This window comes from Zeugodacus cucurbitae, chromosome 5, assembly GCF_028554725.1.
Source record: "Zeugodacus cucurbitae isolate PBARC_wt_2022May chromosome 5, idZeuCucr1.2, whole genome shotgun sequence".
Taxonomy (NCBI): Eukaryota; Metazoa; Arthropoda; class Insecta; order Diptera; family Tephritidae; genus Zeugodacus; species Zeugodacus cucurbitae.
Window position 1 is genome coordinate 49,816,566 of NC_071670.1, and position 16,292 is coordinate 49,832,857.

The 16,292-nt window shown below is 34.2% G+C and overlaps 1 protein-coding gene across 2 annotated transcripts in view; it reads right to left on the reverse strand.

Annotated features, from left to right (window-relative positions):
- LOC105212263 (integrin alpha-PS1) overlaps nt 1-16,292 on the reverse strand; it is a 169,146-nt gene that overhangs the window by 6,691 nt on the left and 146,163 nt on the right. For both annotated transcript variants that reach the window (XM_054232357.1, XM_054232358.1), the window contains exons 4-5: nt 5,767-5,876; nt 4,765-4,898 (exon numbers count right to left, since the gene is read on the reverse strand). In XM_054232357.1, coding sequence (XP_054088332.1) covers nt 4,765-4,898; nt 5,767-5,876 — 244 coding nt within the window. The remainder of the gene's footprint in view (nt 1-4,764; nt 4,899-5,766; nt 5,877-16,292) is intronic.

Consider the following 16,292-nt stretch of genomic DNA (forward strand, 5'->3'; position numbering starts at 1 on the left):
TTCAGTGACGGTAAAATTTTTTATATATGTAAACAACTGTTATGTGGGTGTCACAGGTTGCATGCCACCCACGCAAACACACCCCATTTTTTGTATGCTTGTATGCTTGTGTGTGTTTCGAGAACACGAAAAGCCATTTTGGGGTAATGAAAAATGTACTTTAGTCCAACGGCGGTCGACAATGGAAATTATTGGAGTGGTCATAGACACAAAGGAAAAACTCTGCAGTTAGACGAGTAAATTAAAATAAAAAATTAAAAAATAATTGAATAAATGAAAAATTGCATGTTAGTGTGCAACACAAAGGAAATTGTTAAGCGCGGCCGAACCTAGAAAAATAATATAAATTAGAATAAAATAATAAAATCAAGTGAAGTAAAAAATGGTGGCAAACGCGCTTGCTAGGCATGCTGCTGCATTTCTAAATGGTTATAAATTTAAACAATTCAAATTTAATGGCTACAACACCAGCAGCAACAACAATTGAATGGCCACAGCTATTGTTGCCGGCCAATGTTGCTTTGGCGGTTTATTGCTGTTGCAAATGCCTTTGTAATGACTTCATTGCAAATTGAATTGCTTGCCCCAAATTTGTTGCGGCTATATGCCACTGGACAATGGTGGGCTACCAAGTAGATATACTCATAGTAGATATATCTATGCGCCTAAGCTAAAAATGATTTATGTGGCATATTGTCACAGTGCTGGAGGACCATTTGCTTTAGTGTTAGGTGCTGAAATTAATTTGCGCAAATTATACACGAAATTTACGAAATTTGCGAAATGGTGTTTTTGACCTCATTGCGAAAAGCACGAAAAGCTTGAACGCCCTCAGCTGGCGGCAAAACGACTTTAATAGCGCGCAGTTTAAGGTGTGTAATTACTTTGTTAAAGTGCTTACTTTAATTATTTACAGTAATTTTCTAGGCCTTTGTTGTTGTTGCACTGCAATAAGGGACAATGGCAAGTGCTCTCAGCGGGATGCGTCGCGACCTTCAATGAGGCGCCACACACGAGTATGTTGTCACGCGAATGTGCAATCATTTAAAGCTCTTGGTAGCAAGCTGGGAGAAGGTGTAGAAGGTCGGTTTTATATGAGGTAAGTGGAATCGAGTATGGCATGAATATATATCACTGATTTTTCTATTGTTTTATTTATGCTTCACTCCAACTGAATAGATTTCTTCAGTGTTGCAAGGACATTAATCCCCTGAAAACTGTTTATTAAAGCTTTCTTATTCTTCTAAGTATGAAATGTGGTTCGTGTAAAAGACTGTGTAATCTCTGTTAAATAAAGTTTAAGCTCATGGCATGCAACTTGATTTATGTAACTTTCACACGGCTCAACATCCAGACTTACCCCTACAAAAGTAGAACAATGAAGCAGTATTTAACAAGTAGAATACTGCAAAAAGTATAGCTGAGAATATATTCAACATCACTTTTGTTCTCCATTTATAAATTGGATGAGTCAAGTCAGGAAACTCAGGTATTCGAAATAAACACTGAGTCTTCGAAAGCACTCGTCGGCAATTTTCATTAAGCTTGAACTTCTGTGCAGATTTCGGGTATTCGCAAACCAACCAGCATTTAGCATCTGAGTTGGAAACGTATGTTCAACGAGTTATTGCTACTGAAAATTCCGACCGTCTACTGAAGAGGACAAATGATTATCGACCATTCGACTTTTCAAAAAATGACACCATCCAGAATAGTGCTTTTAGAAAATTATGTTCTAATCCTCGATATTTTATAATAAAGATTATACAGTGTTTCAGATCTTAAACGTTTCGAAAAGTGTGTAATCTATTCTCAAGTGGTCTTAATCTCTCAAGAACTGAAATACTGAGGATCGTATTTTCGAGTCATGAGTTTATGTCAATAATCAACGGACTTTTGAAACTGATGAAAATTTAGGGAAGATTGGTGGGTAGAGCTTTTAATCATCACTCTGTATGTAAAGGTTTTCATTAAGGACGCTTCAAACGTAGACCGATAGACATTTCTCTTCAGTAAGGTCTGCCATTTCATCATGGAAAGATACACGGTCCAACAACGAGTCGGAATTATTAAAATTGACTACCTAAATTCGGAGTCAGCAAAAATCAACAATTGAGCATCTAATGGAGAAATTTGAATCCACAGGCACAGTACAAAATGTCCCCGTACCGGTAGAACAAAGAAGTGCCCGTACTGTCGAGAATATTGCTGCCGCTAGCGCATCAATTGAGGAAGACTCAAATCAGTCTCTCACACGTCGTTCTCAAGCGTTGGGCATCTCTGTAACGTCGTTGTGGCGAATTTTGCGACAAGATCTTGGCCTATCCTTACAAGATCAAATTTACGCAAGAACTAAAGCCGCTTGACCACCATAATCGTCGTATATTTATGAATTGTGCTGAGCAACAACTATTTCCTGTGGGGCTACATTAAGTCTTTGATCTATGCTAAAAAAACCAGCGACGATTGATGAACTTCGTACGAATATGGAACTTGAAATTGCAGCAGTATCGGTCGATTTATGCTTGAAAACCGTCGAAAATTGGGTCCCACGTCAGGAATTTTGCTAGCGTGCCCGTGTTGGTAATGCAAGAGAAATCGAGTTCCATACATAATGGCATCGAATGTACTTTCACAGGAATCAATTTTGTAGCGCTCTTATTGAAAAAGCCTGTATGCCCTCCATTTAATGCTAAAAAAATTAATAAATATAACGAACGAAATATGAAGTTAGCTGACAAAGTAATGATGTATTAATTTAGGATCTGTACTCCAGCGCCTTTCCGGTACGCAGATCTAAAAATTATGATCTATGCAAAGAAGTGTTTGAACAATAAAGAGGTAATCGACCTATTTGAAGATCGCTATAATTGGTATATAGCCCTCGATCAGGAGTACATATTCCCAATAAAATGGAAAAATGGGAAAATTAGATTTTTTCTTTATAAACTTGCAAGGAATTTACTATGAATTCGTTGGACGATTCACCATTACATACACATATGTATATATATCTGACATATAACCCATGACGTAACAAAATTTAATATGAGGAAAGGTCTTAATAACTATACCTATACATATCACATCAAAACATCAGTTGGTAATATATAATATATGCATAAACGTTTATTAAAGAGACATCACACTAACGGAACGAAACAAACAAGGACGATGAGATAATGAGTTGACTTTATGCGAAACTGCGTATGTTGGTTGTCCTGTCGGACTAGCAACCCCCACCAGACGCATAAACCTTGAATATGTAAATGTAAATTTGGCATGCTACTCAAGTAAAATAAATTGTGTAAGCGGCAAGCTATGACGTTGAACAAAAGAACAAAATAATAATAAAAAAACAGAAAAAGATAATAAAAAAAATTATGAAAAAAACATATAATAGTAAAAAAAAGAAAAACAATAATAAGAAAAAATAATAAAAAAACAATAATAACAATAAAACAGGACAACTAACTGCTCACTTTTGCACGGCAACAGTGAAAGTCGCGGCCAAAACGTTGTGGGTATGGTCAGCTGTTCTAGTAATAAACTGCGTAGTTCGTGGATATGTATGACAGTTGTATAACGGAACCACACATATCAAAAGTAAAACAAAAGCATATTTTAGTATCTTTTTTTCATATTTTTTATCTATGAGCAATCGAGTTGGTCACACACCCTCCTTTCACTGTTTGCTACACATACATATATATATTTTCGCCATGCACTGTGGCGTGAAGTCATAAAAGGAAATTTAGCACGCTGCTACCCGCTGCTTTGCCTTGACACATTTTTTCTTTGAACGCTTTTTTATTTATATTTTCACTTTCGCTGCTTTTTAGTTTTTCTATGAACTTTGCTGTGGTTAGCAATTTACATATTTGCTTTGTTTACAATCTACAACATATATACATATGTATAAGCAAATATATGTATGTGGTTATGTATCGTGTGTGGGGGTATCCTTTAGTGTCTGCTTAGTGACGTTTGTGATAAATGAATGTGATTTTAATTATGCATAGCATAGTTTTGGCCTCATTTCATAATATATTATATGATAAATTTTATTTTTTTTTTGTTTTTGTATAAATTAATTTCATTTCTTAATCAATTTGGCGTGAAAATATATTTTATGCCCCATAGCCCTTCATTATCAGCGTGCAGGGTGTGAGAAGGTCAAATAAAACATTATAAGCCACATTATGTACGTTATTATTTATGTTTGTTGTTGTAATTTATGATTGCATTCCAGCAGAGAGTAATAAATTAACGACAAACACATTTGCATATGCTTTTGAGGCTAGCGCGCCTGTGGGTAGGCTACGTTTTTGACATAAATTGACTTTAGAGGCACATTTAGTGGAATTTGTTCTATACAAATGACAAAAATGAATTATAATAACTCATATTTTTACAAGATACATGCTTAGGGCATTATTCATTAGCTTCATATTAATTTTTTGACTCGAGAAAAAAATCAATAAACTAAAAATTAACATAAATAACTTTGATATATTAGAAATGCTACCCAAAAACCCACTTAATGTTCACAAAAATAATTTATAGTGTCAGCAAAACTATAAGCAACAACAATAAAAACAACAACATTTTAATATGCGCACAGTAAAAAATTTAAGAAATTCATATACACAGCATTCCCGCCCAAAAACACATATTTCTTAAAGACCTGAAAATCCATAATTTCAAAAAAGAAAATATAAAAATAAAAAATATATTTCTACAATACAAAATGCGTGTACCAACCTTGCCACAGTGCGACCTTTACACGGCTCATATGCTTCATCAAAGGTCAAATCGTTGTTCAATACATAGCAGAGCCCTTGACCAAAGCGATTCTCCATCAATTTGCTGATGTAACGATGCGCGCACACGAGCACCTATTGAACAAAAACAACAAATAACAAATAATAATTTATTAGAAAAAAACAACAACAACAATAATAATAAACATATATGATAAATATGGGCGTATATAGGAAAAAAATTTTAGTGTGGCAACAATGGCACTTATGTTTGAAAACAGAAGAGACACCATCTGAGAATAAAAAAAATAAATTTTTTTCTATAATTCACGCTCAACTCGGCTACTATAGTTCATAGAAGAGCAGTAGTTGGAAAAATGCCCAGCATTAATATGTGATTTATCGCCTCCGATGTGGCTAAAGAAAGCGCTGTTTACCTTAATTAAGTCATTAACAATTTATGTTTATGTTAACAATAACAACAATAATGGCAGCGTAAATGACTAACCTAATGGCTGAATGTGCGTTTTTGGTCGCTCTTCTTCTCTGCCATTCTTTCGTATGATTTCAGCTTCGGTTTTCAATTGAATGGTCAAAAGGTTAAGTATTTGTAGGGTCATTGAACAGTTCATTGTTAGGCTGTGAATTGAATGTGCTTGAAAGGGATTGCCTACTCGTAGTAAGACTAAATTGTTTGTTTTTCGTTTTTTTATTTTTCAAATATATTGTCCAGTCGGCAGTATTTTATTTTATTTTTGAAGCATATAGATAAGGGATTTTTTGGTAGACCTTAGATCATTATTTATATCGTCCGAAGTTGTAAAAAAATTAAAAAAATATAGTTATTTGCGCCATAAAATTTTTTATATTTTTAAAATATATTTTTCAAAGCAATATGCTTTTTTAACTTTTTTCCACTATAAAATTTAATATATTGTATAGAAAAAATATATATGAAAATATTTCTTACAAAAATTATTATTAAACAAATTTTCATATTTACCTTTCCGCCAAGTCCTTGTGAACGCACCGTCACGCCCAGCCATTGACCCTCCTTGATTTCATCGTTGGATGGTTCCTGTAGTTCCTCAATATCGCTATCGCTATCGTATGCTGTTATCAGAAAGTACGTTGTGAACCAACAACAAATATAGAACAACATGTGCAACAAACACATACAAACAGACACACACAAAAAACAAGAGCGAGTGTTTGTGGTAGAGAGGAGAGAAGAGAGAAAAAAAGAAAAATGCAAGAGCACATATTAGTTAAAAATCGAATAATTCTTATAAAAAACATATTTATTTAGTTAATTTTTTTTTTGGTTGCATGGTGATGAATTAATTAAACACAACAGTAATAATAACAATAACGTCGAACTCTAGAACAACAATAATAATAATAAAATATAGTGAATTGCATACATAATAAATAATGGCGAGAAAGGAAGGCGAGCGAAATGTTTCGAGAAATGAAAATATTAAGACAATAAAATAATTTTGAATGCAAAAGTATAGCAAATGAAGTGAGTGGCGATATTTCATGGCAAAAATATTTAGAACAACTTTAATGCAAAAAGTCAGTGAAATATTAAACCAAAATGCATAAAATGTTTAAAGTAAAGTTGTTAAACAAAAATGTGGATAAAGAAAAAAATATCAAAAAGAACAATGATAATGCCATGTTAAACAAAAAATGCAAAAAATCAGAATAAGGAATAGTGTATCATAAATATAGCGATGAAGCGTTTATGAGCACAATTTAAATTCGAAAGTGTTTAAGACAACAATGACACTGACACTGTTACCGTTATTTAACGGTAATAACATTTTATTTAATTGCTTGAGAAAGAAATGTGGCACAGCAATAAAGGGAGAGAGAGAGAGAGAAAGATAGAGATGAAATATAAGAAGACAATGCAGTAGCTGTAGCAGCAAATAATAATGAGTATATCATCCCATGAAAGTTCTGAAACATTTATTTTGATGATCATAAGAACACCTATGATGGAGAGAAGACCCGAAAGCATGCCGAATAAATTATAGAGATATTTTAAGTATATATTTGAGATTCATAGGCGGATGCAATCTCGATGAATACTTGGCCGCACTTAAGCCATCATAAGGCTTGTTGTACTACCCAGTGAGTTCCAATTATTCACCACTCACTAACCCAGTTGAATTCTTCAGATTCTTGAGTTTCTTTCGCCCTAACAGTTCAATTCCTTTGAGATTGAAGTACGCACCCCTTAAAAGATATTCTGTCTCAATCGGCTGAAGGCTGTACAATCGCAGAGATAATGTTTAATGGTTAATTGAGGTGAGATCTCAGGTGCATAAAGCTCTGTGATGACCCATACCATAATAATAATAATAACTATAAACTCTCTTGCATAACTAAGAAAGTATAGACTCACGACCACAAAGTAATTTTGATTGATAATGCCAGATCTGATGTGAAAGAGCGAAAGGTCTTAAGCAGTTTAAGGCGATCGTCTTCCCGTGTTTCACCATGTCGATTCGTTTTGCCTTTCCGTTCTATTCTATTCTTAAATGACTGTCTTTTGAAAGTTGCCTCTTTACTTAACCTTAAGTGTTTAGCCTTCTTACGAATCCGAGGGATCACCTTAATTGCAGCCTGACACTCCAAATCAAGCCAGCCATCTTAAAACCGCACACTACACTATCGACGAAGTTGAGCTGTCACAAAGTGCAAAGTTCGTCTAATAGGAACAAATTATTTGTATCGAATGCAAGAACAACTTTAACGAATCTAGAAAGACTTCATTACTTACATTTGTATCAAATCGTAGGGGTAGTTACGATATCTGAGTCCTAGAATCACTAGAGATCTTAAAACAACACTCAGCACTACAACACGTTGTGGTGCATCATCATCTATAATCTGCAGTTAATGATTTGTTTTATAATCTGCATGACAATAAGGCTTTAGTACCACGAGAGAGGCATACAAAAGCGCCAAATATTAATTAACTGCATTATTGTTGTTATTCACTTGTTGATATTGAGGCATGAATAAATAGTCATCATTAGTCTCTAAAATCAACCATAAACGCTGAAAAGTCGATACACCAATATACAATGCAGCGAATAGACGCTGGCTAGAGCACACGAGCGAGTGGTGATAAATGATTATTTGCTTGCAGCGGAACTAATAAAACAATCAAAATTAAATTAATGACTGTGAAAACAAAACAACTAAACGGGGGCGATGAGCGATCCACAAACATAAGAAAACATCGGAGAGTGCGCTAGGTGGCGCTAGGTGGCACTAAGCGTCAAACACAAAACCGACAGCCAATAATTTCGCTTTGGAAATTGTGCATAATGAAAGATCGGTGGAAATGGAAAGAGAAGAAATGAACCGCAATTGATGCAGTTTAAAATGTAGCAGACACCTCATAAACATACATATTTGCATTGTGGCAAGACTGCCAACTTGAGTGCATCAGTTTGTGTGCTGAGTCTGTGTGGGCGCTTTGGAATCATCATTTTGTTTGGCGTTTCACATTTCACATTGCGGATACCGCAACAGCTGCGCTTTTGCAGCAATTTAATTATGTTAAGTGAAAGCGATGCACAAAATGATTAACTCTGTTTGCTTGTTGATGGTTGTTTGCATTATATTTTTTATGTGGATCGTCTTTGTTTGGAAGTGACTTTGTCAACTTAAGTCTCTTGGCTTAGGCCCACACACAGATGCCGCACTTAATGTTACATATATAGTATATAAATACATTAGGGAGGTTGCAAAGTATTTCCTCAAAATGTTGATCCCTATCGGAGAGCTTCCATAAACATCATTCAAAAGATACTCAAGTTTTTGGGTCGAGTGATAACAGTGGAGAAATAGCCGACACAGCTCAATGCATTGTAATAGTTATCTAGACCCTGCTTGAAGAAAAAGTGCAAGTTAGTTGTGATCGAGGTCATCCAACGAAAGGTTCAGGAACCGAGTTGTTTCAACGGAGTCGGAGCAAAAGGAGAGAAGTCCCGGCAGTCGATTCTGTGGTATCGAAATTGACTCGGGTTTTATTCGACCAAAAGCTGTGCTTTCGGTGATTAAATTTTTGGATCTCTCAGTGGAATGATCTTGCGATGCATTTTGGAGAATAATTGTATTTCCTATTATTGGTCAGCTTTACTGGGAATTCATTTAAAGAGTTTCTGTGAGTCAGATTTCAAAAATATACCACATTAACGACCATCACGAGGTCTTTAATTACATTTCCTGACTTCTTTTTGTGGTGTTATTTGAGCAGAAAAGTTTACCCTCGCATCTTTTAGTTGTCGGATCATTGAGTTTTATCCATCCAATGACTGTCCTTTCGGCGATCTAATTCTGTTTGGAACGGTGAGTAGCAAGTTATAGTTATTTGATAGCCTCGTTCAGTGGAATCATCTTGGGTCTGATTTCAAAAGAAGATATAATTGACTGGTCACGCCGATGTCTTTAATTTCTATACCTATACCTGACTTCTTTTTGTGGGGATATTTGAGAAGAAAAGTGTATCTCAGCTATGACTGATTCATCGAAGAGCTAAAGACCAACATTCGACCCAAAATCATGGCCATAATCGTCTGAAACTCGAAAAAGTAAAAAACGTAGTAAAAGGAACTGATCTAGAGCCACATTCTATGGAATTTGGGTAGGCATGAAAATTGAAATGAATGATTAAAACTTTTTTAGAATTAGATAATCTGATCTTCGACTTTTTCCCTAATTGGTATTAAAAAGTGTAATATGAAGCCCCTGACTCTAGGAGATCTAAAGTAGTCTCTAAAATAGAAACTTAATATATTTTCCCCCACATTTAAGCACCACCCTAACAACCAACTGCATTCAAAGTTGCAAGTGAGCTCAATTAATCTGAAGACGCAGAGGCAAATTCCGTTGGCGATAAATAAATAAAAGTGATCTTTACAACAGCCGGTTTGACTGATTGGTGTGGTTGCAGCAGCATCCAAAAGGCTACGTTGGCGTGCAACTTGTACATTTTCAAACAAAATGCTGCAACTTGCATACAAACATCCATGTGTATATACATTTAAATAGACGATATGCATATGTGCAACGGACACATGTCAGTGTCAAACTTCTGTCTATTTACTTATGCCTGGGCGTTTCGGTAAATAATGGCCGGCATTTGCTTGTAAGCCGATCAGCCACACATTTTTTGTTATAAATATGTCAGATATGCGAGTATATAAAATTGAAAGTTATTTGCCTACATACTAAATACCGATACAAATGAGTGTGTCTTTAAATAAATATATGCATGTAAATATGTATGTAAATAAAATGTATGTAGAAAGGTGAAAATGTGATTCAAAGAAAATGTAAATATAAATTTTATGTTGTGTGTGTAAATATGTTTGTTTGTGGGCATATAATAAAAGCGTAGATTTCGATACTTATGATGAAAGCTGATGTGATTCTTACTTTAAAAGTAGTTGCTACCATTTAATTGTATTCTATTTGTATGTGTATTAGTAATTTCGAAGTAATGTTAGTAGAAGCCACTACTTTTTTATGTACAAATTCGAAATAATATAGTATTGTACCATTATTTAAGTGATATAAAGATATATGCTGGGTTCTTTTCTAAGCTGGCGAGCTGCTCTATATAAACATTAATTATTATGTTTGTTTCAGAAGGGCAGAGACCGTGATTTATTGATTAAATTGCTTACTATATATGACACATTTTAAATAGACCCTCCACTCGAAGAACTTCTTAAAAGTATCTTTCCATTTTGTGATTATCTACATATAAATTTTACAACTTATTTCCTATTTCCGGAGTAAAAACTTCTAGTATAACGTTTTATACCTAATTTATATGGTTCCAAGGTATTGAAGATAAGTTTGGAATACATTTTTAACAAAACTCAAGATCGTTATTGTTACTCTGAAAAGGATAGGGGATTATCGATTTTTATATTAGGTCTATAACTTTGCTTCCGCCGTCTTTTTGTAAACAAATGTCGATGAGCCTCAGCCGCACTTTTCTTGGAATTAAAAAAGAAAAGCAAAATTTCGCGCAAATGCCGAGAATTCAGTTCAAAAAGTGACATTTTCAGTTGAGAATAAGTTTGGGATGCAAACAGATCTTTTGTTAGGTTAATGTTAACACAACTGTTTAAGATCGATATAAAAACATCGATTTAATCAACCATTGCTTGACCCTAGAGGCATCTATTGGAAAACGGCGTAAGCAAAGTTGTAGACCTATGGTAGTTGTGGTTTCGTTCTGGGAGGTAGCGTATCTAATTGCGAAGAGTTGATGTCAAACCCTGACGTAAAGTATATAATAACAAGTAAGGAAGGGCTAAGTTCGGGTGTAACCGAACATTTTATACTCTCGCAATTTATTTATTTAACTTTACTTATATTATATAAAACACAATTTGACCCACATATTCGTCATATAAAGTCCATTGAAAGTTGGAAACCCTAATATTAGGTTAGAAGCACCGAGGTTCTCACGTTCGATATATGGGGCCTTGAAAACCTATGGTCCGATTTCGGCGATTTTTAGAAATGGGCTTCCACACTATAAATACAGTATTTGTGCAAAATTTTGCACCGATATCTTCACTAGTGCTTACTTTATATATTGTAAATTAAACGATTCCGATCGTCTTCAAAGTTCTGCTATATAGGAAGTAGGTGTGGTTGTGAAGCGATTTGGCCAATTTTCACAAAATATTATTGGGATGTAAGGAAACTATTACAAACCAAGTTTCATTGAAATCGGTCGAGTACTTCCTGAGATACGGTTTTTGACCCATAAGTGGGCGACGCCACGCCCATTTTCCATTTTGTAAAAAAATCTGAGTGCAGCTTTCATCTGCCATTTCTTATGTGAAATTTAGTATTTCTGTCGTTTTTTGTTAGTGAGTTAACCCACTTTTTGTAATTTTCAACCTAACTTTTGTATGGGAGGTGGGCGTGGTTATGATCCTATTTCTTTAATTTTTGGACTGTATTAGGAAGTGGCTAAAAAAAACGACTGCAGAAAGTTTGGTTTATATAGCTCTATTGGTTTGCGAGATATGTACAAAAAACTTAGTAGGGGGCGGGACCACGCCCACTCCCCCAAAAAAATTACATCCAAATATGCCCCTTCATAGTGCGATCCTTCATACCAAATTTTATTTCCATAGCTTTATTTACGGCTTAGTTATGGCACTTTATGTGTTTTCGGTTTTCGCCATTTTGTGGGCGTGGCAGTGGTCCGATTTTGCTCATTTTCGAAAGCAACCTTCCTATGGTGCCAAGAAATAAGTGTGCCACGTTTCATCAAGATATCTTAATTTTTACTCAAGTTACAGCTTGCACAGACGGACGGACGGACAGACAGACATTCGGATTTGAACTCCACTCTTCACCCTGATCACTTTGGTATATATAACCCTATATCTAACTCGTTTAGTTTTGGGTGTTACAAACAACCGTTATGTGAACAAAACTATAATACTCTCTTTAGCAACATTTGTTGCGAGAGTATAAAAACTTCATAGCTTTATCAAGAATCTGGAAAGTATCTGAAATCAGCTCCATTTAATTTTTTTGCGATTATTGTTTCATTTCTGTGACCCTTTATGGCATGAATTTGATTCTAACAAAAAATCGTGATGGAGTATATCGTAATGTGAGTGAGCAACTTCGAACAGGTTTGAATTACAGTATACTCTCGAAAAGTAAATCGGTTGGTATTTTGGGTAATTTACTTTTTCGAATAATTTACTTTTCCAAATATATACATAAATTATCTTTTTTTATAATATTAAATGCATTTTTAAACTTAAAAAATTCATTCATTTATTTGCTTCAATAAAACATATGGATTTACATGAAAAACATATTTACATTTACATACATACATATGTATTTACTATGAAGAGAAAAAATCTTGAATATTCTTTTGTTTTTTTTTTCTTTTGCAATATATGTATTTTCTGACCATTTTTGTACGACAATTCAAAAAGTCTGACACCTGATTTGCATCGTTTTCATTTTTATACCAGTGGATCAAGTAGGAGAGTTTATTTACTAAAAAGACGCGATAAACAAGAGAGTAAGTGTTTTTGCAACGCTGCTTGCTTCGTTTCGAATTTTTTATCACACTCTCTGAAAAGTAAATTAAAAAATTTACTTTTTCGAGGTGCATGTGTAATTTTAAAGGTGATTAACTTTTCCGCGATTATTTACTTTCTGAGAATTTACTTTTCGAGAGTATACTGTATTATTATATAAAATAGTGGAAAAGGATCAACAGCTACAAACGGATTGACAAAATTTGGTTGAATATATCGCGATGAAAGAGCCCAAATCTGTATATGAGAAGTGTTTATATAAGAAAAGTATATCCTCAGGAATTACAGTTGAACTTCCATAACTCGAACTGCTCTAACTCGAAAACTCGAATTACTCTAACTTGTAAAAAGAAATTAAATTGGAGAGAAATTTTACAATACCATTATTTGTCTCGATCCAACCACTATTCTTCAATTCAAATCAATCTAGCCTATAATCATAAGATCATATATTCGAAAAAATTAGATTTTTAATCTAAATAGTTTTTCTTTTAGATATAAAAATAGTACCTAAATTTAGTCTCTTTTTTTATTCCATATTTATTATACCGTGAACAGGGTATATTAAGTTTGTCACTAAGTTTGTAACACCCAGAAGGAAGCGTCGGAGGCCCTATAAGGTATATATATAAATGATCAGTATGTTGAACTGAGTCGATTTAGCTATGTCCGTCTGTCTGTCTGTATATATACGAACTAGTCCTTCAGTTTTTAAGATATCATTTTGAAATTTTGCAGATGTTATTTTCTCTTCAAGAAGCTGCTCATTTGTCGGAACTGCCGATATCGGACCACTATATCATATAGCTGCCATACAAACTGAACGATCGGAATCAAAGGCTTGTATGGAAAACTTCCGCATTTTACTACATATCTTCTCGAAATTTGGTGTGAGTTATTGTTCATAGAAATAATTTAATCACCGGTAAAATTGTTCAGATCGGTTCACTATAGCATATAGCTGCCATACAAACTGAACGATCGGAATCAAGGACTTGTTTTTTACTTAATTTTTCTTACGTCTTTATATTTGCTTAAACACATAGTTACTAAAAGAAATGCACCTGTGAAGGGTATAGTAGCTTCGGTACAGCCGAAGTTAACGTTTTTTCTTGTTTTTTATGAATTTTACCACCGAATGAGTTTACTTAATTTATCTGAGTGCAGTTTTTAATGAAAAGTCAATATTTAATCTTGTTAACAAATCAATAATACAAATTTGAAATGTTCAATGATTTCAAAAAAGGCTTGTTTAAACGCCGAAATAATGAAATCAATTAGCATTTTCACAAACTACCAAAACGATGCTCAGCTTAAATTGAGTTATAAATCCGCGATTAACATATGAATATAAACCAACTTTGAACTCTTCGCACAGCTGCAGCTGCAACAATCGGACAGCTTTTATTGATTTTAACTGTGCAAACAGTAGCAAAACGAATTTAAGCAAACAAAAATTTTAATTTTTAACGGGTTTTAGATATGTATGTCTAACTAATTTAGTATGCATGCTAATGCAATTTCAAGCGACAATGGACCACCAGCAAAGCGCAAAGCGCGCAGACCGAAAAACAAGTGCCAAACAGCACAAACTTGTCAAGCCAAGCCCATTTCCATTATCTAAATGGGCAAATAATACAAATTTTTATTTTATTAATGAAAAATTCAAAACTATAAGACCAATAATCATAATAATAATAATGGTCGTAGTACCACCACTCGCAATTAAGACAATAATCAACTGAGGTACAGATTGTAAGCGTGCAACTTATTGCCACACGACACTGCCGTGAATGGCCAACGAGGTTGTATTAAATTCGATACAACAAAAACAACTAATAAAATTAAGCAAAAATTTTGAATTTGTTGAACGAAAAAAATGCAAATGCAATTCAACAGTTGTCGCCTGTAGTCAAACAGAACAACAACAAACAACAACAATAACAAAAACTGAAGCAACAACAACAACTGCCACAACAAAATTTATTAAACAACTCAAACAAGTGGCGGCAATGCAAGTCGCACCGCTCAAGTGCCAAGCACCGCCACATTGTTGCCACGAAACACCTCTGCAACTGCCCACACGGACGCGGTTGCAACTGTTGAAATATCAACACAAGTGTGTGCCTATGTGTGTGAAAAATTTAAATTCGAATTTTTTGATACTCGTGCGATACATACGCTCGCCAACCACTATTTGTCGACTAGTTGTTGTTGTTTTTATTTTGAATATATTTTTTGATTTTCGCTTTTTTGTTGTTTTTTTTTTGCTGTAGATCCTCAACACAGATAGCGTATAAATGTACGACACGCGTACAAGTAAATTTCAATCAGCACACGGCGGCGTTGCCGAAATTTAAATTAAATTAAAAAAAAAACTTTTATGCAAATAAAACAAATTCTTCAGTTGATAATTTCATGGAAAACGGAAAGCCAAAACGTGTATAAACCAACCAAACTTGAGTAATCTGAGTGGTCCGTAGTGCAGGCAAAAAATATGCATACTTGACACTTAACTGCTTGATGCACAGTGGGACTTTTGACTTAAACCCTTTTACTTCGTGATTTTTTTTCAAAAATTTTATTATAAGATATTTTAATGGAAATATACTAACGATATTTAGATCTTTCATATTCTCATCATGCTTTCGAAAACTTAGTAATCTAAATACATTTGAGAAATATTGATATTTTCACTTCAAGTATCAGAACTTACCAAATAGAAATACAGAAGTCCAACGTTCCCACGACCGTCGGTTTTACGTTATCGAAACGGAGCTGGATTTTTACACTGTCAAAGATGGTCTATTGGCAGCACTTCTCAAAATTATTTGAAGTATATTTGAACAACAAGAACACATGATCCAAAATACAATATTCAAACGTCGAGTTTCAAAGGATATGATGAAGAATCGAACCTTCTAATTTCATAAAATCAACCGTAGACTCATAAATGACACCGAATTCGAAACTAATTTAATTCTAGACAATATTATGGAATCCCATTCTTATAAAATTTTAATATATTTCGACGATTAATTGAAGATCTACAGCCTTGTAACCAATTTATATAAGAAACCCAAAAACACACCCCATCTCTCTATTTCTCCACATAATTTTTTAACTTACTGAACTCTTTCTTACAACATACGTTCGTCATTTTCAAAAATGTTCGGTTTCATGAAGTCAAGTTAGGAATTGTGATACGACAAAATATATATTTTAAGCTTTGAACATCCACTGTTCGATCACCTATCTCATACAACCATTTCAATGCAAGTGGTGACTGTTTTTGACTCCTCAGGTAGAATAAAAAGCGTGTCTCTTTTGGCCGCTGAAGTGTTTGTTTAAAAAATATTTTTGTCGGCCTCTTTGTTGTTTCTTTATTCTAAGAGCTTATAATTGA